Raw genomic sequence first — 24,866 nt, forward strand, 5'->3', positions numbered from 1 at the left:
AGAAAGCTTCCCAGGTGTGTCTTTAGGTAACCAGATGGAACTTGTCTGTCTAATCAACAGCCATAAAATGGTGGCTGCCCTCCCTTTTGGGTCAAGTGGAAATAATGGAGAGAGGTAAGAGGAGAGTTTTTCAGATTGGCGTGTTCAGGCTGTAGCGTTCTGAGTTTTATTCGGTGTTTGAAATGTCTTTTCTGCGCTTGCTCTTTGTGTGATAAAGAGCACGTTTCAGTAATGTAGAGCTGGTAGAAATGTTTTTAATTAAAAGCTTTCCAAATACTTTGTAAGGAATTAAGTATTAATACTTACTTGGTTTTTGTATGAGACTGTGTTCTGAAATAAACTTACACTCCTACCATAGTATCATGAGAAGCAATACAGTCTCTTGTAGCAGAGGAGAGATGTTTGTGTGGTAACCTGAGAACTTATGCTACTTGGATGGCCTGATCTGCTTTGTGTTAGATATCAACACACCTTAGCTATAAATCTTAGTTTAGGGGGGAATTAGTTACTAGTGGAGAATGAGGGGTTTTGCACTTAAGTGCTTTTCACAGCCAGTGACATGCTCTTGAATCTTCAACATGCCAAAGCTGCGGCGTTACCTGGATGTTGCAGAGGATTACTCAGTGTTGAAAGCCTTCCAGCCCCACCCCACTATTTTTCCAACATCTGATAAATTTGCTAATTGCAGACTACTTGTATTGATGACTTAGAAGGTGTGTAATACGAATACTTGCAATAAGACACAACTGATACATTTATTAACTAAAAGCTACCATATTTTGATGAGTACAAGCAGGAAGGATGTACACCTCTTCCACAGGGGGATTAACCATCAAAATGATGCTTTTTTCTTTCCTCTCTAAATACCTATGTATATAAAAATATATTTCCTGCCTTCATGTAGAATTCAAAGAAAGAGGTGTTAACACCCAGGTTACTTGAAGCTGCGATTCTCCTGCTGATTCTGGTTAAATCAAATTGCAACTGTTATGTCATCTGCTCTGCAAGCACTGGGACAATTACTTCTAGCTAAGTATTGCCACCTCTCCCATCTGTGGAAAAAATAACAAACACTTCAAGTGTTTCTTAACACAATTAAGTATTAAGAAAACTTAACAGTGAAGCACAGGCAGTTTGAGCCAGAAGGAGCTAACAAGAAAGCATTTATAGCACTTAGAGCACGCAGTTGCTGCACTGACCTTGAAACGCAGCAGTAAGAGAATTAATTTCTGTACTATTAATGTCAGTCAATGTGAAAAGCTGCAAGTCTGCATGCTATTTTTTATTCTCAAGTCCTCTTCCCTAAAGGCACATTTTGTGTGACTCAAGAAAGAGCCCTGTTATGAAGAAAACAAAGTGGACAGAAACAAAGAAACAGAACAAAGTGGAAGAGATACATTTAAAATGCTGTTTTCAAATGGATTGATTAAAAGTGTTTACGCCTGTGAGAAGTCAACACACGTGCTGGGCTGTGCCCATGGTTTAAAACCACTGATCTGACTAGAAGCCTGGGGGTAGGGTGGTTGCTTACAAACCGGTGTGTTTCCAGTGCAGTACTGGTGTGTTAATGGTTTCCAAATCCATAGCATTCTTTGCCTTAAAAAACATAATACAAATAAACAGGGCAGGGGGTGATTCATCTTCCGGACATGTTGCAATAATTGTGTATCAACCAATTCCACAGATGTGTGCAAAGGGCAAGAAGAAAACACAATCTATTTTAATGTCCTAGCAGGCTATGCATAGCTGGGGATAAAAGTATTTTGGAAGTTATTAAAAATCCTCTAAAGCTCTGACATGACACCTTTTGAGCTTATTTCACTGAAGTATCCTAACCCTGCCCCCCCACCGTAAAATGAGTGAGTTCTGTCAGTAAAAACTGGGTTTACAGAGATAATAGTCATAGAAGAGCAAGTGTTAAGTTGCTGTAAGCACCCTTCATAGGTTCCTGTAAAACAGGAATCATTCTGTTCATGGAAAGCAAAGCTTCCTAAAATACGCATGCAACGACTGAATGCCAGCAGTGCTTCAATAAACCCCCAAACGGAATTTGTCCTTATTGCAGGGAAAAGGATGGCTGCACACAGTTCTGGTTTTACTGCAGACTCATGACACTGTAAGTACTTTCTCACAGCCACTTCCTATAAGATACCAACATGTATCTTCTGACAAATAAAACCTGCATGGCAAAAGGAAAAGTACAGAATCATAGAATGGTTGGGGTTGGAAAGGACCACCCTAAGGAAATGCAAGTGCTCATGCAGTATCTGCTGATTAAAATGGTGAAAACTTGGTAGAAATGGTGACAAAGGTAGAAAACTTGCTTGGAGATGAGAATTTCTCAAGTGAGATGGAGCTAAAATAGAGAGTGCCACCTGCTGGGCTTGGGGCTGTGTTAAAGTCGCTTTTTTGGTCGTTTCTATGAAGTGCAAGACACTCGTTCAGTATTTTCAGGGGATAAATGCCTTTCTTGGGAAGAACTTCCGAAACTTAAACTGTATCTTACGAAACAATTTACATCCTCTGTAGTAAGTCTCAGAAGTATCACATCTCCTTGAATATTAAATCCTTCACTGCTTTTTATAGTTGTTATAAAGCCTTTATTTTCCTATGCTTTGTATTTAAAGGGAAAAAGAGTAACAAAATAGAATAATATTGAGGAATCACTCATTAATAGAATATCCATTATTTGGGGGGGAGGGGGGGGGTATTAAAAGAAGGGTAAATTAATGATAGGCCTGTTCCATGAAATCATCATGCATGAAATAATGTTTAAGGCTCTGCTACCTCATACTAAATGGGATAATTTGTATTAAATTCAGTTTGCTAAATTAGTTATTGCTGCTTCGCTGTTGTATATGATTACTGTTTCTAATACTGCTATCTAAATCGAAGGCAGACTTGTAAAAGGAGTAGTCTTATTTGGTGTCAGTGTGATTTAGTGGGTTGTTTAGAAATATGGAAGCTGATTTGAACTACAGAACAGGCTGTTCTCACAAAGAAAACCCAGCTACTGAGGGAAAACGCGGACCAAGCCGTACAATACAATGGGCAGTAACACCTACATGTGTTCTTGGATGTGAAAAAGTCAGACTCTTCACAAGCCAAGGGCCAGTTCTTAGAATCCATAGTACTTTAATTCATGCATCTTTTTCACAGGCATTTTGGGGAGGGGTTAAGTGAAATATTCACACCGCAAAGAAGTGAAACTCGTGGAACAGCAGGATCTCTTCCCAAGTTATCATTAGAAACATGAGATTCTCTGTTTAGAAAAGACTGTCAAACTTAAGTCCGAGCTTTATAAACCATTTAAAAATGGCAAAACCAGGAGGAGGTCTGCTTCTGTTGTTATATAGATAAGCACTGGGTTTTGTCACTTAGGTCAAAGTTGAAAGCAAGGTCTTGTTCTTGGTTTTGGAGGTTTTGTAACTCAAAGACAGATAGGAAGCCAAGGTAGTAACACAGAACAGTAAATGTCTGCAGCTATGTTACCAATGTGGCCGCATAGTACTGCGGGGGGAGAGGTCTGTTTAAATTTAACCCCTCTCTGAAATGGAATTTGCTGCTTGATTGAGCCTCGTGTGTATGCAAATATCCTCGTGTGTATGCAAATATCCTTTCCAATTTGATTAAAACAAGCAACATCAACATCTGCTTATCCAATAACCATGACCTCAAATAACTGTTATCCCCTCCCAGTCCCTGTGGCACCAAGAGGACTGGCAGGATTTCTACACTGCCTTTTTTCCTCTGTTTACTGAAGCCTATTTAGGTATTGTATTTTTCCTGTATTACACTCTGCTTCACTGCCTAAAAAGCTTTCTTGCCTTAAATCGTGTTTCATGTAAACCCATTTAAAAGGAACTGTGCCTTTACCCTAGAGACTCCTGTAAATATTAGGAAGGGGTTCCTTTTTTAATCAAAAATATTCTTTCAGTATTATTATATATATATTACTATATATTATATAATATACTATATATTACCAATATATTACTATACTATTAATATAGTATATATTACTGTATATTATATATACTACTATTGTATTCTTTGATGCATTTTCAAACAGTAGGGGAGGATGTTAAGGAGAAATAACTTGCTACAAACAAAGCCAAATACCACCCTAATAGGTGTAGGAAAAACTCATCTGTGGAAAAGAAGGAAAGAAAGTAACTATACCTGCTTAAGGAATCTGTCGGATGCATGGCTGTGCTTAGCTAGCACATTTGGCAGAGCAGGGTTTTCATATTCAAATTGAGGATTGTAGGTAAAATCTGAGTCGAAGAATTTAATCTTCTCTTTCTCCACATTAGAAGGCTTGATTGCAGTCAGTAAACAGAGCTTTCGGCCAGAGGCATCACCTTCTTTACCATGGCTTTTTGAGGACTGGGATTGCTTTGGCTTTGTTAGACTCAAATGCCTCTTAGTTCTGCCTTTGGGTCGAGATGGCAGCCCTATGCTGCTCCCTGCAACCGAAACGCTGCTGGTGAACTTCACGCTGGTAGACACTGGGCTGGTGACGATGATGGAGGGCTGTCTGTTTGTGCGGTACCAGCCGGGGCTGAGCAAGGGTAGCGGGACCTTGATTTTGTGGTGCTCGTTGCTTCGGGAGGTGGTGGAACACTTTGTAGTCTTTCTGTGTTTCTTGTGGTGAACAGATGACTGCTTCTGAGTGTGGTGCTTTTTCTCCTCTTTGCTCTGCAGAAGGACATTGTAGCTACTCGTTCCTGTTGTGAAAATGTCCTTGAGGATCCCAGAAGGTGGGTGCTGGAGGCTGCTTTCATTATTAATCTTCAGCTTATGTTCTTCTGGTCTCAGGAGCGATTTCTTAGAAAGCTCTGTTTTACGCCAGTGAAGTTTTTCTGCATTGAAGAGGGGAAAAAAGAATAAAACTAAGGACAAATTTAATTGTTCCATGCAGCAATATTAATCTTAGGGACTTGAAACTGCAACGTAAATGAAACACAAGACTTGTCTTAACTGCAATCACATCCAGTCATTCTTCCTGACATATGGGAGAATTGCGCACTTTCGGATTTGTAAGATCCACCTAAACAAGTATTTTATGCTTGGCTCTCCATGTACAAGTGCACTATTTGGAACTAAGAACAAACTTGTTTAAAACAAGGCTCTGTGTAGGACACTATGAGTATTTACTCTTACATTAACCAATTTTCGGTCAAAATCTGCTTGATCTTTACCATGCAAGGAAGACTTTCCATATGGATAAAGAGTAGCTTTAAAAATAGGAAACTGTATAGGAGTATGTGAGCAGTATTTACAGTGAAGTCCCACAGGGATCTGTGCTGTGATATAAGCAGTCTGGAGTGGGCTTAGCTGCAAAATCTCATTCACAGAATTTACTCTCGGAAAGGATGAGCACACAGGAATGGGCCAGCCACTGTGAATGATTTACAACACCATACAAACAGCAGTGTAAGCTTAAAAGACTTCAGTTTCATGTATACCTTCTTAATACAGATAATAAGATATATTTAAAGAGGAGAGAAATCAGCTAGTTACAACCACAGCCCTCAGAATCCTTAAGACAATGCTGTTGTTTCATCTGTTCAGTGCTGTTCTAAAATAACAACTGACTTTAAGAAAGCACCTGAGAAGAAACACTGCAAACCAAACTGAGTACAAGAAGAGAATAAGGTTCCTTTAATGAATGAATCCTCCTTTCTTGCTCTGACCCCTGGCATAGCCTGTGGGGGAGACAGGTACCTGGTGCAGGGCAGCTGCATGGAAAAGCCATTGAGGATTAAAACTCTACTTGACATTTGGGCTGCTTTGTTAGACACAAGTGACCTCTCTTCACTGGTTCTAACCATCCCTTCTCTCCTCAATCGGTTCACCCTAGAACATCAGGTGAGCTGAAAGTAAGGGCACAAACAAATCCTGCCACAGAGAAATGCTTCTGACTTGTGCACCTAAAATGAACAGATCACCTGAACAGGAGATATGGCCAGAGTTTGATCACAGCCCGCAAAAGGGATTCGAGCTGCAGCCCGCAGTTATACATAGATGAGCTGTAATTACTTTACATACAGTAATTATACTCTGAATGGAACATTAGCGAGAGATCATTTAATGCCTCCAAGGGGAAAAAAAACCCAACACCTCAATAACAGTTTAATTTCAGCTTTATTTTCCCAGTAAAATTAGGTTTTGCTCCCAATAGAAGCACCATGACAACGTATTTTATGCTGCTGGACCTCTCTCAGTTCTGTCTTCATGTCCATCTGTGTTCCTCAGTTCTCATGAAGATGCTGTCCTAAAAAGCAAAGAGACAGAGGTCCTGTTTGCACGGACATACAGTGGGAAATCTGCAGCCTGGGTGTTTCCTCCACTGGGAAGAGAGAGATAGAAGCATTAGATTATTCTCTTTCACTGGAGCATGCACAACTTGTGCAAGGTCAGTTCTGTTTCACGGTAAGTTTGCGAGTTCTCTTTCTATTCTTGGAGTAGTCCTTGGCATTCCTGTTCAACTTCTGTCAGATCATTCTCATCACACACGTGACCACCTGCCTACATGGCTTATCCTGCTTTACCGTGAGCTGTCATGGTAAGAAACCACAGCTCCCATCACAATATCAAAACAACTACCTTAAAACGGGACAACAGAATAGGATGGCTGCTCTCACTCTATTTCTTGGCAAGGATTTGAGACGGACTTCAGACCTCTCCCAATTATTATCGTAGGAGAGCACTTATTTTTTAAGAAAGGCAAGTGAAAAGCACAGTTTCCAGAATGGCTGAACACAGAAATGTTAAATTTCTGAGCATGTGACTGCTTCTGTAGACAAAATTGAAGCAGGAAATTACAGCTACTTCTTAAATCAGGCAAGATAATAATGCAATGCTAGCAGTGGTAGTGCTTCACCTTCTCTACTAATCAATTAAATTGCTACTGCACCGGGAATAATCTGTATTAATACCACACTTGTATCTAAGAGGTGATAAATAGAAAATAGAATTCAAAGAAACAACTCAAAATTACCTTAACATCCCCCAACTCTTGTGTTGGTCCAGTACCAAAATCTCTTGATAGTAAGCTTTCAGAGGTAAGAAGTGTAGTTGGCCAGTAATAAATGCAGTTATAGCTAGATAATTTCCTGTGATTGAGTATCACAAGTCAATGATGTTAATTCTCCTGTCAGTGTCATCAGTAGTCGTCAAGTGCTGAACACGTGCTGGCAGGTTTCATGTGCACATGGCTGATATCAAAAATAGTTGTCCCCAATTCTGTAGTTACTTTGTATGTGCAATCTCATAGCAAAGTGTTTTTTCAGCTGCCAAACTAAGCGTGTCCTTAATTTCCTCCTGACTAAAGTAGGATACAGTTTGATGCATATTTGTGCTGGAAACCTAGACTCAGTGCTAATCCATTGGATTTGCGAGATTATATTAAATAACACTGCACTTTCCACATAAGTCAACTCAGTTTTTTGATTGGTCCTGTGCACATCATCATTTTACAAAATAAGCTAGAAAATAATGTTTGAGACAATGTCAACATCATGTTGCAAATCAGCAGACTTGACAGTTCTTTCTCCAGTACATTAGTTTAATCTGTAATAGTGATAATTTTAAACAGTCAGACACATCAACCAGACTAAACCCACACTGTCTTCCAGGAAACTCAACTTACTAAACTATATCCAAGAGTTTTCAAGGATCAATGCCTGGCTATTGAAACAGGGGTCTAGTATTCTGAATATAAGCCCCATTCATCGCACAGCCCGTGTTCTGAAAAGGTGCTTCAGTGTTTCAAAATGTACTGCTATACTATATTATACTGCTATAAAGCAGCCTGTTGGAGAATGGATTATCAACTCCCATTAATTACACAGATTGGCTAACAGTGATTTCCATCTTGTAAAATCTGGATGCCACAGAACAGACATCAACAGATTACTTGTAAAAGGGACGAAAATGAACATCACCATACTATCGCATAACACTATCCTGCGCATCATGGTACAGGTCACGTAGGTTTTATCTTTTGTATCTCTTCCACAAATTTCAACTGCCTGACTTTACACAGTTCAGATCTTGCAGCAGCAAAGTGGCAAAGAGCAATTGCCCAAGCCTCTGGTTACTTTTGAGAACCTCCCTCAAATCATGTCATGTATGTACAAAGATTGCCCTTGCTTCCAAACCCTCAAAATTCTTCAACAGTTAAAAACCCTCACTGTAAAACAGGCATAGTCTCTCCCCAAAAGATATTCCCCATTATGTGTACTTCCATTTAATGGCATTTTGTTCATCTCTGCAACAACACAACAATAAAAACATAGATCCTAGAGACAGGTGAGTTGCTAAATGAAACGTGGAAGGTGATGATGTGAGGAAGCAAGAGGAAGGGGCAGAAGATCTGCCTTTCCCCTTTTTGGCATCGTTAGAGTACCAAAGGACAGAAAACCCTCCTGTTCAATAGAAACTTTGTCTCTCTTGGGTCAGAGTAGGACTCTGCCCCTCTTCAGATCCACTGTGTTTGGATTGTGCTACCCCATAAGGTAAGTTCATTTATACACATGTAGCTATTTCAGTGTCACAGCAGTGCTGGAGAAGACTGCTAACAAAGGGTATGTGGGAACCACAAATCTCATTATGATTCTGCACTAATGAAGTACTCTCCATGTCTAAGCTGCACCCCAGTCACATTAACTTTGAATCTTGTAACCACAGACACTGCCTAATCTTGTCAGAGATTAGATCATTAGGAAAAGTGTTGGATTTTATGTTCTATTTGGGAGCTAGGTTATATTATTTGTCTCCATCCTTTGGAAACTGATGAACTGAGCAAATCTTCTCACTTTAATAATCCTGTGGTAAAATCACAATGTAAGGTGTTTTTCAAGACTTTGAGAGTGTTGCAGAAAAATCTTCCTCTACACTACTGGGTAGCTTCTTAAATACCTGTCCCGATGGTGGAATGAGGTTAATCATAGATATCATAGATCTGGGCACAGACCTCTCTCTGTCCAGGTAACCTTGCTCTAAAAGAAGTGGAGAGCTCCTGTGGTTTTCAAGCAGCTGTCACTCAGGTTACATATGCAAAATGGCCAAATCCTTACCAAACTGCAGGTATGATTCTTAAGGTGCTTAGCAAAGATGCTCTCGGAGCAGTTCCCGCTATCCTAGGAATGTCATGGTCTGAGCCGCCGCTTTTGGTTTTCAGCTCACCATTACCATTACACTTGAATTTCTTGTTCAAAATTAGAAACTGCTTCCAATAGGTTGACTTTTCAGACTGACAGAACTGTAAATAATGTATGAGAGCTGTCGGCAAGTAATGACAGCGAAGTTTGACACAGAGAGCAGAAAATCCATGGATGTGACAAGATCCCTTCTCTGACACATCGCAACTGGGCAATTACAGAGAAATGTTTGTCAATATTCAGCTAATATAAATAGATTAACAACTACCTGTAGTTTATGAGCTCCAGACTGTGTGGTTTGTGGGTGCAGAGGGCTGTACAAAGACTATTCTGTAAGAAACAGGCAACAGAGTGTGTTGTATATGAATCTGTAATGTTCCACTGCCCCTCAGCCACCACAGGCTTATGTTTGTGGCACAACAGAACCTGACCAGAATCTGGTGGTGTGTTTCCTCACCTGTATAAACACCTTTAGATTTACAAACACCTCTAAGGTTTACAAACACTCAAGCTTTGAAAAGACAGTGTCAGGCAACTTGATCTGCCAGCATTGGAAGATCTGTCTATCCATAATGACTGAAAATGTTTTAGCTGTAGAATTAGTCAGTAAGCCCCTGTATATAGGCTGGTGCTGAACTATTTTCTACTTTCACAGCTTTTAGTCAACTAGAGCCTGCAGGATGTTGGGAATTGGACATTTAACCTAAGTCTTACTCCCACCCACCCAAATACCACACAATCCCAGACTGGTCTGGGTTGGAAGGGACCTTAAAGCTCCTCCAGTTCCAACCCCAGCCACGGGCAGGGACCCCTTCCACTGGAGCAGCTTGCTCCAAGCCCCTGTGTCCAACCTGGCCTTGAACACTGCCAGGGATGGGGCAGCCACAGCTTCTCTGGGCACCCTGTGCCAGCGCCTCAGCACCCTCACAGGGAAGAGCTTCTGCCTAAGAGCTCATCCCAGTCCCCCCTCGGGCAGGTTCAAGCCTTGGCCTGTCCCTACAGGCCCTTGTCCCAAGCCCCTCTCCAGGTTCCCTGCAGCCCCTTTAGGCACTGGAGCTGCTCTCAGGTCTCCCCTTCAGGAGCCTTCTCTTGTCCAGGCTGCCCCAGCCCAGCTCTCTCAGCCTGGCTCCAGAGCAGAGCTGCTCCAGCCCTTGCAGCAGCTCTGTGGTCTCCTCTGCCCTCCCTCCAGCAGCTCCAGGTCCCTCTTGTGCTGCTGCCCCAGAGCTGGATCTGGGCTGCAGGGGGGGTCTCCCCATAGCGCAGCAGAGGGGCAGGATCCCCTCCCTGAGCTGCTGCTCACGCGCTGGGGGTGCAGCCCAGCACACGGGAGGGTTCTGGGCTCAAGTGCACATCGATGGGTGGGATTCTCATCAACCAACACCCCCAAGACCCACTCAGGGCTGCTCTCAATGCAGCCTCCTCAGCCTGTAGTTGTGCATGGAAATGATGTCAAACCTAAACAAGGAAAAGATCAGTGTTAAAACACTCTCTGCAGGAGCAGCTGTAGTGAAGGTTTTCCTATGTACCATGTATGCAGAATCACTGAAACCTTAGCATTGGAAGGAACCTTTGGAGATCATTTAGTCCAAACCCCCCCGTCAAGGCAGGGCCAGGTGGCGCAGGTCACCCATAATACAGTCATGACACAAGTTTTTATAGCCGCATACCATCAGGATCTGTTAACTTGTCTGACAACGCGGCGAGAACGAGAGGTGTGAACGCCACCGGACACAACGAGGCACACCTTCATCAGCATCCTCATGCGCGTCGCCTCCCCTCGCCCCGCCGTCCTCCCTCGCGGCAGGCAGGTTCCCTCCGCTCCCGGAACCCCCCGGCGCCTCCTCGGGGGAGTCTTCTTCCGTGAGGGACCGGTTACCTGCAGCTGCCCCGCGGCCTCGCCGCCGGCACAGCCCCTCGCCCCGGTGCGGCAGTCCCGCCCGGCTGCGGGCCGCCGCGGACGGTACTCACCGGTGACGCGGATGGACTCCAGCATGGTGCTCCGTCGGGCAGCACCGCCGCTCTGCCCGCTGCCCTCACCCTGCGCGGCGGGCTCCCGCCTCCTGCGCGGGGAGGAGCGGGGAGCCCTGAGGAGAGGCGGGGAAGGAGCCAGCGAGCCGCGCCGGACGAGCCGCGCCGAAGGTGCCTCGGCCCCGCCGCTGCACGGCAGACTGAGCCCGGCTGCGCTCGCCCCGGCCCGGCCAGGCCGGCAGGAGCCGCGGGCGCGGACCGGAGACCCTCTCCAGGCCCGCAGACTACAAGTCCCGGCATCCCCTGCGCCAGCCAACAGCGGCCTTGCGCAGGGCGGCGGCCGAGCTGCATCCTGGGAGTTGTAGTGCAGGAGACGGGCGGTATCTGCGGAGGTACAGCGGCTCCGAGCTGCACCCAGCCCACCGCCCGAAGAGCCCCGCTGTCACCCGGCACGGCTTGGCCTGATGGGTCGCGACAAGCACCGGTGCACCCCTTGATAACATCCTTGGAGTCCGGCAGGTACCACTGGCACTGAATTCCGTGACTGCGCCGCAATGCGTTAATAAATACCGACTGTCATCACTGTAATTGATAATTGGTCTGATTGGTAATTATCTGTTGAGCCTAAGGCTGGCAGACAAAGGGCTGCATGGGACAAAGGTGCTCAGCAGGGCTTGTGCCTGTTGTCGCTTGCTAAGGAGAACAGAGGTATTGCACTAGAGCAACAGTTCGGGGCAATAATGAGTTTTAGTAATGAAGAAGGTTGTCGTTCCCTGGTAAGTAGTAAACAGAATTTGAAGCAGAAGATAGGCTTTACACTATGGCCGTCTGTTGCTCTACTTGTTTTGCAATCTGTCGCTTTGCTTGTGAAACGCTTCCTTGAAATGTAATCTGCACATCTTGAAGCGCCTGTTGCACATCAAATAGGAACGAGTTATTCTATCTTAGCAGTTGCAGTTGTGTAACCAGTTAATGTAGGCATGGTGTAGGAAGATTTTGTACTCTTCATGCAGGCTTAAGGACATTGCTGAAGTCGTACTACACAAGAATACATTTTAGTCTGTTCATGGAATTACTTCTCTGAATGGTCAACACTTAACAGAGAAAGCAATTTAACTGAAAGTGACATAACAGCACAACAGTGCTCAATATACATTATGTGAATGAAGCCAGGGAGAGGAGAGCAGGGGAGTTGTGTGCTGCTTTGGTTGAATAGCGTAAACACCTGCCACCTTCCCTCCCATCGGTAAATTCATACTTGCAGTGGACTGTACACAGACATTCTCTCCATAACACTGTTCTGTAAGCTATAAGATCTGGCCATGTTGTCCTGTAGCAGAGATGGGAATTCCATAAATCGTAGCTCAGATACTTCTGAGAACTCCCTTCTGTGTCTTACCTGGAAAATTCACTGAACTTCATGAGTCCTTCCTATGGGGGGGTGAGTGGATGCTGATCAGATTGCTCTGTCTGCTTTCACACCACTCTTCAAAGGCAATAACTGGGAAAAAAAAAAAAAAAGAGCTTAAAGTGCATATTTTCACTTTATTACTGCCTCACAAAGACAGGCAGTCTTAAGACTGAGGTGTGTTATGAAAAGACTGAGGTGTCATTTTTCTGTCTGCTAATGAAGACGTATAGCTGACAAATCTGATGTCCCTTTTAACTGGAGTTCTTTGAGGAAGAGAGAAGAGATATGCTCTGTCAACATGTCTCAGTTTAACCTAAAATACCCTCTAAAGTACTTTGCTAACAGTGTAGAATCTGGAACCCGCAGGCTCGTCTCCAAATCTCCAACTGCAGGAGCTGCGTAAACACTTTTAAATTTAGAGAGACAAAGCTATCACTGCTGGGTTGGAGTTTGCTTGTGATATGTGCCAATTACACACACACAAACCCCAACAAACCAAAATAGTTCAAGCACTGCAAATAATCAGCACAGCAGATGAAGGCATGAAAGACTGCTGCTAAAGCATAAAGCCCATGTACCATTTTCCCACAACTTCCCCCTGGTTTTGCTCTACAGAGCCTAAATTCTTCTCTTGGAGATGGTAACTTTATACACGCTTAGAAGCCACAGCAATGAAATTGGTAACTCCAGCTTTTGATGTGTATTTTATACATGTCTTCCCTCTCCTTGCTCTCTCCAGTGGGTACCTTCTCTGCATGTTTCTTATATCCTGTCTACTTCTCCCTGGTGTCAGTGAAGCCTTTTTCACTGAGCGCTTGTGCTCAGATTCCGTCACCGCTGAATCTGCTGCCTCCGCTTTCCATTTTCTTTTCCCAGTAGCATTTTCCCTTTGCAGAATGACCTGAAGGTTTTGTTAGGTCATGCTGCCTTCTGGCTCTACCAGGAGGATGCCAAAGGCAGCAGCAGAAGGCACAGAGGAGGGATGCTAAAAGGCCACCTGCCCCTGTTTGCTGCTTTGGCTCTGAGCAAGGTTTGTCACGTTTGTTCGTTAGAAGCATAAGGTGGAAAGCTCAGCCAAGAAAAACATTACAAAGTATCTCAATATGACAAGAATTCTGTGTATGTATTTAACGTACATCTAGCAGTTTGGACCTCAAAGGCATCTTAGCTTGCAAGTCTGCTGGATGGACAGTGAGAAAAAGATGAGGTACTCAGTCATGAAAAAATTCCTGGAGACCATCAGTGCAGCTGGCACAGATCCATTGCAGCAAGCTGAGGGGACATGGGGACAAATGGTAAGGTTTAGGTGAGCCACACTGTGGAATACAGCTTAAACAACACAGTTCTATAATACAAATAGATCTATATCTTTGTATCATGTTTCCATTGCTAGGAGACAAAATAAACCTGGCATGCATCTCGTACTTCAGCTTCAACATATTACTTCCAGAGATAACTGCAGATTTACCTGGTCATGCCTTTCATATTCACCCAGTCAAAAATACTGCAATGTCTTGCATGCAAAAGAGTATCGGAATACAGGCATATCATTAGGAATCTTCTGGTAAGAGATTGGCAGCTTTTATATCCCTGTGGATTTTCTTCTCTGTGTGTAGGTAGTCAAGACCTTTCAAGATCTCCTTTAGCATGGTAGCAATCTGGTAGCTCATTAAATGGGCCAGCATGCAGAAGATCCAAAGCTGACCCTCCACCCAAGTATTCCATTATTATCCATAGTTTTGTGCCCTTTAAATATGATCCATAGTATTTAATTACATAACGACTATCACACTGACTTAAACCAGTTATCCCTTGCTCTGTATCTTCTATTTCATCTTCTATCATATTCTATGATTCTATATAATAATAATTCTATATAATTCTATATAATAATCATATTTTATGAATCTATGATTCTATGATTCTGCTTCCTCAAGGTCTATGATTTTTGTAGCTACTACCTGCTGTGTCCGATCATCAATAAGCTCTGCAACATGTACAGTCTGGAAGAGCAGTGATACATCTCTACATCTGTCACAAGCTAACACTGCACAATTCAAGCAAGCACACATATAAATATATATGCATATATGTGCATTTGGGTTTTAAATACACATATACATATAGAGAGAGACTTATTTTAACATTGGGTTTATTTCATTCCTCCCCCATATTCACATCAACATCTTTCTTCCTCTTCTCTGTACTGACAAGAAGATGAGAGTCCTTACCCAACTCTGCATAATTTGGCTGAGATTCGGGGCCATCAGTGTGGCAAGGTTAGCCTCCCCTTCCTGACTTCATGACTCCTAGCTGGCTGAGTATCCTCTGACAGAACAATTTCATTGACCAAGTGACTCCAACTGACCATCCTTCCAGCCGTGTTCTTTCTAGAAACTCCTGAGATGTCTAACACTGCTGTCTGATCTACGTTTCTAGTACACAGCAAAGGCAGCACATGCTTGTGGGTGCTGCTTGCTCATAGTCTTACTCAATGGGACTGCTATTTTAAGACGCCTTGAAGAGCACAACTTGATACAGATCCAGTATTCAGATTAATCCACTGAATTTTTTCCTGCTTTTGCTAAGGAGGCTCAATACTGTAAATCCAGGCCAACAAGGGGAAAGGAACAGCAGGCAAGCCTTGCAGTAAAGTTCAGGTAAGTGAAAGCAATGTAAGAGCCTCATGATATGAACCTACAAATGTAGCTGACTGTTGTCCATTGATATACAGGGAAAAAAATCAGAGATGTCTATTGTACACTGACAAATGCACTTACATCTAGTAAGAAAAAAAGAGGCTGCTTTTCTATGGCAGAGAACTGGGTTGTATAAATACATTAGTCACGGTAAAGCATGCGCCTCCTTATGGACTGATGGACCCTTATAACCCTCTTGACCTCTCCTCCTCTAACCAATGCTTTGTCACTACAGGGGTCCTTCTGAGAAAGGCAGGCTGTTGCCTTGGGCAGGGGTAGGCAGGACTGGCGGGCAGCCCGAGCGGAGGAGGCTGCCTGTCCAACTGCAAACCCCTGCGGACAAGTCACGGATACCTTGCTGTGGCAACACAATGCCAAGTCAGGCAGCACGAGGCTACTGACAATCTGTCCCCAGATAATGAGATTTTTATGAATGCTCATACTTTATCTTTGGGCCTTTTGAAGTCTGTCAACTCTTCTGTGGTGCTGGGATAATATCAGTTGAAAAGCAAATGTTTTCATATTCATATAAGAACATAAATGTTCTCACTAATATATCACTTGATTTTTGGCTGATCAGGTGGGGACTTCACTTTTTTCTTAACCTGAGAAAAGCACAGTGTTCCTTGCACTATTGCCATTCATTTCCTTATCGCTTCCTCTTCCACCCTGTCTACCTGATCCCCTATATTTTGCTGGTCCAGGCTGTACAGCAGACTTAGAAAATGAAGTAGGGATATCCCAGAAACACAAAACACCACCTTAGCTGCTAGTTGTGCAGTAGTAGGTATGACTGCATGGTGCTTTGGAGAAAGAGGCCTCACCAGTATGTCAGGGCCAGGCAGAGCACCAGTGCTGGGCGCAGGACGATCCACTACAGTTGACCTCAGTGGCAAAGTCCCACCAGGGAAAGAGTGATGATGTACTTCTTCATCAAAGCATTTCATTTCATGGGACATCCAGATTCTCCCACTTAGGACAGGATCTGCAGAGCAGACAGGTCTGCCAGGCCTGGAGAAGGTGATCTTCTGGTAAGTCCTGTTCTGAAGGAGAAGCACTGGACTCAATGAGGAGCAGAACCCAAGTGGTAAGCCCACTCTCTTTTTCCAGTTTCCAAGTACATGCCTGGCACTGCTACCTAGCTTTATCTTGCAGGTTTCTGCAAAGTCTGTGGGGTTAGACAGGACTATAAACTGGCTGGGGCTATCTTTCTTACCTTTCAAATGGTACCAGTGACAAACCCAGCTGATGGAAATAGTGTTCAAGCTTGGGAGAAGCACGAGGCAAGACAGAGTTCCTTTCAAACTTCATTCTCCTCCATCTCATGTCTGGTTTTGGGGATTCCCTGGGCACCACTTTACCAGGGTGACTAGGGTCCCAGAGATGGAGCTCCAGAGTGCCTGACTGAGGGGCAGTGCAGGGCACACACCATCTTAAACTAATCTCTCGGCTGTTTCCATTCCCTTTACCTTCTTTCATGCTCTATTGCAAGGTGAGGCAACCCTCCGTCATATCACACCAGACGTTCAGTGATGCTGTATTTGTACTATGGACTGCTTCTACAGACTGTTGTTTTATTCCACTGGATGTTTCTGTCCCTCTCATTAACAAGCAGCCACGATCTTATTTTCATATTACGTTAGTTAATCCATTTTCCATGTCATAACAGAGTTCTTAGCAAAAGCAGACTGAAATATTACAGATATTTACTCATCTCTTAACACAGCCTCAGTGTAATTATATATGTAGTCTCTAGTGAAACGTATACTGACAGTGTCCCCCATGGGTATGTGTATGGGAAATATCATCCCTGATGCATTTTAATCGCATTTGTTCCAATCTCAGTATTATTTCTCCCTCTAAAAACAACTGCTTCTTACTTCACATGTGCATTTTTTTGCCCAAATATTGAAAAAAGAGATTTCCAAAGCAAACCCCTCAGAAGCCTCAAATCCTGTCTAACGAGCACCCTCTAGTGCAAGCACGCTACTGTTGCAGAAAAGATTTCATGTTCCCGGATGGATTTTTGTTCAGAGGAATAACATGGAAAGTAAAGAAAAAAATAACACGAACTCATGTAAAACCCATTTCATGCACTCAGCTCTTTCCTTTCCAAAGCATACAGGCTATGCTAGGAGTAAATACTTTAGTTTTAAAAACTTTAAGGTAATATTGTACGTAACATTCTCATGCATGATTTATGATTTATTTTACCGGTGTTCTATAGTTTCATTTAATCGTTTAAAATATGAGAAGAAGATGGCAAGAATGAGGTCATCACTGCTTGAAGCTTACAGCATAACGAGTCTTCCAGGAACTGGAAGCTGTAAAGGAACTAGAGCTAGTAAGAACACTTTTTTGGTGAAAAATGTTTTTTTTAACAATCTCCTCATTTTTCCATCGTCCAGAAAATTATTTCAAGGATATAAAATGTGCTGCAATTTGGCTGGTGAAATTGCTGATGTGATGATGTGATGAATCCATGTGCATTACGCTGCAGAGTTGCTAGTCTCAGGTACTATAAATTAACATCATGGTCTAAATGAACATAATGGCATTGAAGTTCTTTCAGACCCTTTGCTCCAGTGCAGAATTATTCTGTCAGCAAATGGTACAGCTGTACCATATGGATAAGAAAGAACAGGGGGTATTTTATAACTGAAACACGAAAGAAGGAAGTCTCACTCCCCATCTCTTGTGTAAATCAGTCAGGAGAGGGCCTGAGAAACTTTCTGTGATTTAGTGACACAAACGCAATATTATACTAGGAAAACTACGAACTCAGTAAATCTTTTCAGCGTGCAAGACAGGCAAATGTTTCTTAACTCCCACAGCCTTGTAAAAACGCAGAGTTCAACCACCCAGAAACTGAGTCCACTTGACAGCTACCTCTTGTTAATGAAATACGAGTTTTGTCTCATTCCTTGCTTCAGTATTTTTCTATTTTTACGTATTTTCTCTTATTTTGTTATCCTCCCTTCTTTTTTTTTTTTTTTAATTCTTTCTCTCCATTGTGTGTTTTGATTTCCGATTCCCTCAGTCAGTCCTCATATGAGATAGTGTGTTTCAGCTGTGACAACAGTTGACACTAATGCATCCACGTCATCATACAGCAATTTAGTGTAAAATATAAATGACAGTGTGCTTTTCGACCTTTAATATAAATGGTGCCTTCATCGAGCCAGCATTTTCTTGAGAACCTCCCTTATTTAACAAATGAAAAGCAAGGGAACAAATAAAATTCACACTATTTGAAACTCAGTCTGTACTTTCTGAAAATACAGCATATTTCCCCCTAGCAAATGTCCAGTTTAAAGGATTTCCCCCCCGACTACACTTACTAAGGTAGTGTAATAAATGAAGCCTTTTGGTGCAGTAAAGCACAGTCCCAGCTGAAAGTCAGGCTTGTAGTGGCTGTATTCTTTAACTCTGGTTGAGCTGCTCATGTATTTTTCTAGTGGGGCTCTTAGAAGAGAGATGTGCTCTCAGCAATGCTAGTTTAAATCCACATCACACACTGGATTACTTATGAAACCTGTCTTATTCCTGACCTAAATATATTCCTTTACTGGATAATGTCAGCCTATGTTGCCTCTGTGATTATCGTAGGAGCACACAAAAGCAATATAATCAGCTTTGGTTTGGCACAGAGATCCTAAATGCTGTCCATCAAAATTGTTCCTGATTACATAGTATTTGCAATAGAAAATACAGATTAATCCAAACTGCTGTCTTTTGCCATAAGATAGACCAGCCCTTCTATTCATTGTCCAGGGGTGAAATTGCCTTTTCGCAGGACAACTCTCTGGCATGCTGGGATATTCAGGACAATCCAAGGGCAGAGTTTGGTCTTCATGTTAGAATCAATGAGGAAAGGACGGATATTATGTTCTTACTGCTCTTCTTTAGTGCAGGATTCCCTTATACAGGGGTCCTGGTGTAGGGCTTTTGAGGAAGGGAGTTTCTTACAGCCCAGCTTCATCTTATGCATCTAGACACAGTCAGACCTGCATCATGCATCCTCCAGGATTCACTGGAGGCAAAAAAGATGGTGGGCTATGGGAAAGAGATGTCTGTGCTGGTGGCACAGCCTCAGGAAGCTCTGTTTGCCTCTTCCCCAGGGTTAAAGCCTTTGTCTGAAGTCACTAGGAAGAATTAATGCTAATGAAACTATAAACCAGAAATAATGATGCATGACATTGTGTCCTAGGCTGTACATTTGCTTCTCCTCTCTATGTGTCTTACACAATCATAGTACCAGTGTTGAAATAAGTATCAGAATCATGACAGCAAGTGATTAGCAGAATGTATTTTCTGAGTGTATTACTGAGATTTTGCTGTCAAAAAAAGGAAGCATCTGGCTCATCTTTCCTTTGGAATCAGAATAATGAACTCCATTTCTCATTAGAAATAATGTTTTCAGAAATACTACCTGAGGATTCCAGAATGGATCTATACAGTGGAACACACTAAAATCAGCATTTTCACCTACAGTGTTTTGCATTTGTGATTGTATTGCTATTGTAAGGAAGCCAGAGCTACAAAACCTTTGGCTAGTCCTTTCCTTGTTAGTTAAAATTGCTCCATTCTCATTACAGTGCTAATGCAAACTTCTACAACGTTCTGAAAATGAAAATACACCCCTGCAAAGTCAATATGCTTTAAAAACTGCTGAAGGAAAACTTGGGGAAGCAAAAATGTTTTTCTTGCCATGTTAAAAGCCAAATGACTGCATTCCGTGCCTGTGCTCTCAATTCCCATGAAAACTGCAAGCAAGCAAAACCCATTCCCCAAGTACTCTGTATTGTGTTATTTATTGTTCCGGAAGGGATTACTTTTCATTAGCTTACCCCAGGCAAAAAGCAGTCTTAAACCACATCACATGGGGTAAGGAGACAGCGAAGGAGGCGATTCATAATGTTTGAATGCAAAAGGCTGGCATAAGATATAATGCTGTTCACAGGCAGAGCCTGCTCATTGTTCTGCTAGTGTCAACATGGCATTCCTTTCTTTCCCTCTCTTTTTCCTTAGGCCTTCACATTGTGAAACATTAGCTGATTTTTTTCTCCTTTTTTTTTTTTTTATTTATTTTATTACATAAGCTGCAAATACTTTTCATTAAGACCCCTGACAGGAAATTCCATTGCTACAGGGTGTACCCCCACCATTATGCAATGAACGGTGTAGCCATTTTATAGCACCATTCCTGAAAAGGCCTGACTTACTTTGGTTCCTCAGGGTACTAAGGATAATCACGTTGGCTGTCACCGCTCCTGAGCAGCTGTGGGGTCAACCTGGCAGTGATGCGCTACTTGTAACGGAGGTAGGAGCCTCCGGTTTCTGTTTATGAAAAGCTGCTGTGCCAGGATGAGGGGTAATAAACTAAAAATGGGGGATTCAGGCTGGACATGAGGAAGAAATCCTTTACAATGAGGGTGGTGGAACTCTGGCTCGGGTTGCCCAGAGAGGTGGTGGATGCCGCATCCCTGGAGACACTGAAGGCCAGGCTGGATGTGGTTCTGGACAACCCGGTCTCGATGAAGGCGCCCCTGCGCACTGCAGAGGGCTGCACTAGGTGACTTCCGAAGGTCGCTTCCAACCCACCCCAGTCCATGATTCCACGGACCCGCAGTTTGCGCCCAGCTGAGGCGACGAGCAAGGGGAGGCGACGCGGCCCTACGGCAGGGAACGGCTGCGCGCCCCCTCCCTCACACGGTGCGCGGGCAGCGGGGGGGGGCCGGGCGAGCAGGGCAGGCTGCTGTCTGATTGGCTGACGCTCCTTCCAATCAACGTGACTGAGAGGGAGCGCCCGTGCGCGCCGCCGCCTCGCGCATGCGCAGTTGTGTCGGGCGCTGAAATTTAAACTCGGGGAGCGGTTGGGGTGGAGGTTCCGGCGCTCTCGGGGCAGCGCGGCGGCAGCGATGGATCCCTTCACTGAGGTGAGGGCGCGGCGGGGCCGGCAGCGGGGCCGGCAGCGGGGCCGCGGTTCCTGAACGGGAATGGTTCTCCCAGCCCCGGCTCACGGGTGAGGTCTGTCAGCGCCCCTCACCCCCGCTTGTGTGGGGGGGGCTTGTGAGGCTCGCTCCCTGCAGCCCCCTCGTATTGCTGCTGCCGGTGGGCCGTCAGGTCTGCTCCAGGAGAGGAGAGAGCGGTTACCCATGCAAGGGTTTGCGAGGGAGCGGCCCTTTCTGAACGGTTACTTGAACGCGTTTCCCGGCACTTTAGTGTTTGCTTTTCGTGTGTGTGTGGCAGATAAGATGCTCTGCTGAAACTAGGGACCCTGGAAGTTAGTGGGAATGATATTGACTAGCATTGTGCCTATCACGTCTAAAGGCTGAGCATGAAGTTTGCCCAAAGCAGGAACTTAATCTGATGTAAAATGCGTCCTGTTAGATAGAATTGCCACTGGTCACGTTCATTGGTAGGCACAGTTCCTCTTTTGTTTAAGAAAGAAAACGAAGTTGTCATTCGGGTGGATTTGTGTGTGTGTGCATTTGGGTTTTACAGGGGCGAAGTTGTAACAGAATGAGTGCAATTGTCCAGTTTCAGTCAGTATAAAGGTTGGAGGTTTCTTAAAGATGCTGTGCTGTACCCTGATTTGATATGTCACACGTCTGTGACACCTTGCAGAGCTGTCTTGTGGCTGCTTTGAGAAATGTCACAGTAATGATGGCTTTCATTAAGCAGCCTGCCTAAGCAAAACCCCAAACTGCTCTTAAAAATAACCCCAAATGCAGTAGCTTGGGGAAATACTCTGTCCTCCCGTTGAAAACAGTCTGTATATCAAGCTTTAAATAAACCTGAGTGTCCAAAAAAGGTGACTGCACAGATATGGTTTAAAAAGCTGAACATAAGGTATTGATCTGAACTTATTAACTAAATATGTTATACCAAGGCAGATTTACCCTACCCCCATGTAAAGGCTTGCCAAGTATAAACATCTAAAACCTCCTTCCTTAATTGGTAGTGGGTGACATGATCTGACTTGTCTTAAATAAACTTCAAGTCCAGATGACTGACTCAAATTCAAAGTGGTTTGGCGCGCTGGGAGATATTCCAACCTCAGCACACCCTTCTCGGAGGTAACTGACTTGGAAAAGCAATGACCAACTGTGAGGCCACTCCTTTGAGTAAACTTCATTCAATTGTTAGCTAGCATTGCAGAGTGCCTAGAATGTTGCCTTATCAAGAGTGTTGAATATGCTGTGGAGGACATTCCACTGCTGTGTAAAAATCTAACTGATGTTAGTGTATTGTAAGTGCTGATCATGTAAAGCAGTGTAATTCAAGCCTTAATTGGCCAAAGCATGCTGCTAATTCAGTGTTTGCTCATCACTTTACAATAACAAATTTTGCCTTGGTCTCACTGAATTTAAGCTCAAATAAATCCTGCTTTAAGACTCAGTTGAATGCTTTAAAATCAGACATTTCTGAAATAATGTTTCTTTTGATTCAGCTTACAAGCAAAAACTAATACCCTTCTGAATCTAACCAGACTATAAATAGAGAATGCACAGAGGAGATGGTGCAGGGGACTCTTTTTTAGAATCATAATGTACATACTATTTGTGGCTTTCAGTTTATAGATGATTGTATAATTCACCTTTCTTGCACAAAAGGCTTTGTTACTCCAGAACGTTAGAGATAGTCTAGGTTATTTTGTACTTGGAAGTACTTACTAACATTCATAGAGCAGAATGTGGTTTCCTAGCATGGAGGATGGCCAAAGAGAAATAAGTGATGCAGTTGCTCAGGGGAAAATTTGCATATCTGAAGTTTGAAGTTAACTGTTACTTCAATGTCATGGCTAAATTTGCTCCCTTTGCTGCATTCTGCTTGTAAAGCAAGGTTGAACAAATTCTGGTAATCGCATGGGGGCCTGAGTGTCTTTTCTAAAGCTGCAAAATGTGATCTTTGAAGCATACATTTTTAATACCAAGATAGTCCATCAACATTTGAAGTGGGAAAACCCCATCTGATTTTTAGAAGCTGGTTTTGCCATATAAAACATGATCCTCTAACTTCCACTTGGTAGTTCTCAGGCTTGTAGATGTAAAGAAATAGGTATGTCCTCCTCTGATGACAACCAGAATTTCCTAACACTCAAAGAAGGTACTTGTAGCAAATACCCTGTTGATGAACCTGAAAATTAGGTCTCAAGTTCTGATGACTGGCTTACTCATCGTGTGTAACAGCAGAGTTTGAATTACGGCAGTTGCATGGAAAACTTGAGATGCCAAAAGCCAATAGGAGCTGGAGTTCAACAACAGAGGCGAGCATTCTTGGGAAGTGACATCCTATTTGTAGCAACCGAAACTCCATTTTACTGAACTAACAAAACAGAAAGGAATGTGTGACTGCATTTGAATAGAACTGTATGAATAGTGTTGTGGAATATGTACTGAGCTTTGTACAAGAAGAATGGTTAGTGTATATGGCCTGCAAGATTTTATTTCAGTGGTGGTTACCTTCGCTTTGTAGGTCTATCTTTTGGAGGCTGAAACAAGGAAAGTGGACTTGTGGACACAACTAGCATGAAAATTGCATTTGAGGCACTGTTGACATTTCATGCCTGCCTTCAACTCCCTTCTCCCGCCCCCCACTTCCCACTCCCCCGCCCCTCCTTTTTTTTTTTTTCCTCTCTCCAAAACCCTCCTCTTCTATGTAAGGTCACAAAGAGCTGTTGAGATTGACATTCCATTTGTCCTGTGTTGCCCTACAATGGAACATTGTTGAAGACTTTAGCCTTAGACAGTTAAAAATGTGAAATGCGGATTTAAATGCTGTGCAACAGGACAGATAATGGCTGGCACAGTTCTCAAAATAATTTACGTGCTACCAAACAAGTGCAGTTTATATTCTTCCCTTCAAAAAGACCATTGATTCACTCACACAATTTCTTGTCTCCAAATACCTTAAAACCTAGATCAAAGGAGTAATTAATTATCCTTTAGAAGTGATCAAACTAAGTGATAATGATTTGCGAATACAGAATTTAAAACAAACACCACTCTCCCCACCCACCCTGAAACAAAGGCAAAAAAAACCCCAACACAGTCTATTTCAAACTTGGTGCTATAAGGAATCAGTTTCTACTAGTGTGGTATATTTAGTTAACCAGCTGTTTTGTATGGAATATGATCATAGCATTCAAATATCAAATGGGTAGAGAATGAAAAAGAATGTTGTTGGGTTGCTTAATTGGTATTACTTTATATGTTCCTTCTGTACACAGACATGATAAATAGCCTGTTTATTAGGAAAGCTAGTTCTAACTTTTAATGTTTCTATGAAAATTTAAGATTGAGGAAGAGAAATTCACCTCTTGATATAGAAGGTATTAACAGCAACATTTTTTAATTTTTTTTTTACAGCCACAATTCTAATTTAATGACTTATTTATGACCACTTGGCAACCACTTGAATGTTGTTTATTTTGTTACAGGGTTAGTATCAATCAGGTGACTTGCCCATATACTTTAGCAATGTGTCAAAATAACCCACTAGCAAAACTTGACAGTTCAAGATTGACTACTTCAGGCTCTCTTTATTTAGTTTTGACATTGCTTGTGTCACTTTAGCCTCGTTTCCTCTGAAAGCCAAGCTGATGTGAGACAG

General features: G+C 43.0%; 2 protein-coding genes and 1 long non-coding RNA gene across 3 annotated transcripts in view; 1 reads left to right on the plus strand and 2 right to left on the minus strand.

The window, feature by feature from the left end:
* Positions 1-11,428, minus strand: part of MATCAP2 (microtubule associated tyrosine carboxypeptidase 2) — a 29,328-nt gene extending 17,900 nt beyond the window's left edge. Inside the window, exons 1-2 of the mRNA XM_065665362.1 lie at positions 11,139-11,428; positions 4,183-4,865 (exon numbers count right to left, since the gene is read on the minus strand). Coding sequence (XP_065521434.1) covers positions 4,183-4,865; positions 11,139-11,163 — 708 coding nt within the window. The 5' untranslated portion in view covers positions 11,164-11,428. The remainder of the gene's footprint in view (positions 1-4,182; positions 4,866-11,138) is intronic.
* A 1,126-nt stretch (positions 11,429-12,554) lies between these two features.
* Positions 12,555-14,982, minus strand: LOC136007521 (uncharacterized). Its single transcript, XR_010609742.1, has 3 exons — positions 14,781-14,982; positions 13,686-13,821; positions 12,555-12,639 (listed from the first exon to the last, which is right to left on the minus strand). It is a non-coding gene; the product is annotated as an uncharacterized LOC136007521 (long non-coding RNA).
* A 6,121-nt stretch (positions 14,983-21,103) lies between these two features.
* Positions 21,104-24,866, plus strand: part of ANLN (anillin, actin binding protein) — a 28,065-nt gene continuing 24,302 nt past the window's right edge. Inside the window, exon 1 of the mRNA XM_065665363.1 lies at positions 21,104-21,187. Within this exon, the coding sequence (XP_065521435.1) occupies positions 21,170-21,187 (18 nt within the window). The 5' untranslated portion in view covers positions 21,104-21,169. The remainder of the gene's footprint in view (positions 21,188-24,866) is intronic.

The sequence above is a fragment of the Lathamus discolor genome, chromosome 2 (assembly GCF_037157495.1).
Source record: "Lathamus discolor isolate bLatDis1 chromosome 2, bLatDis1.hap1, whole genome shotgun sequence".
Lineage (NCBI taxonomy): Eukaryota > Metazoa > Chordata > Aves > Psittaciformes > Psittacidae > Lathamus > Lathamus discolor.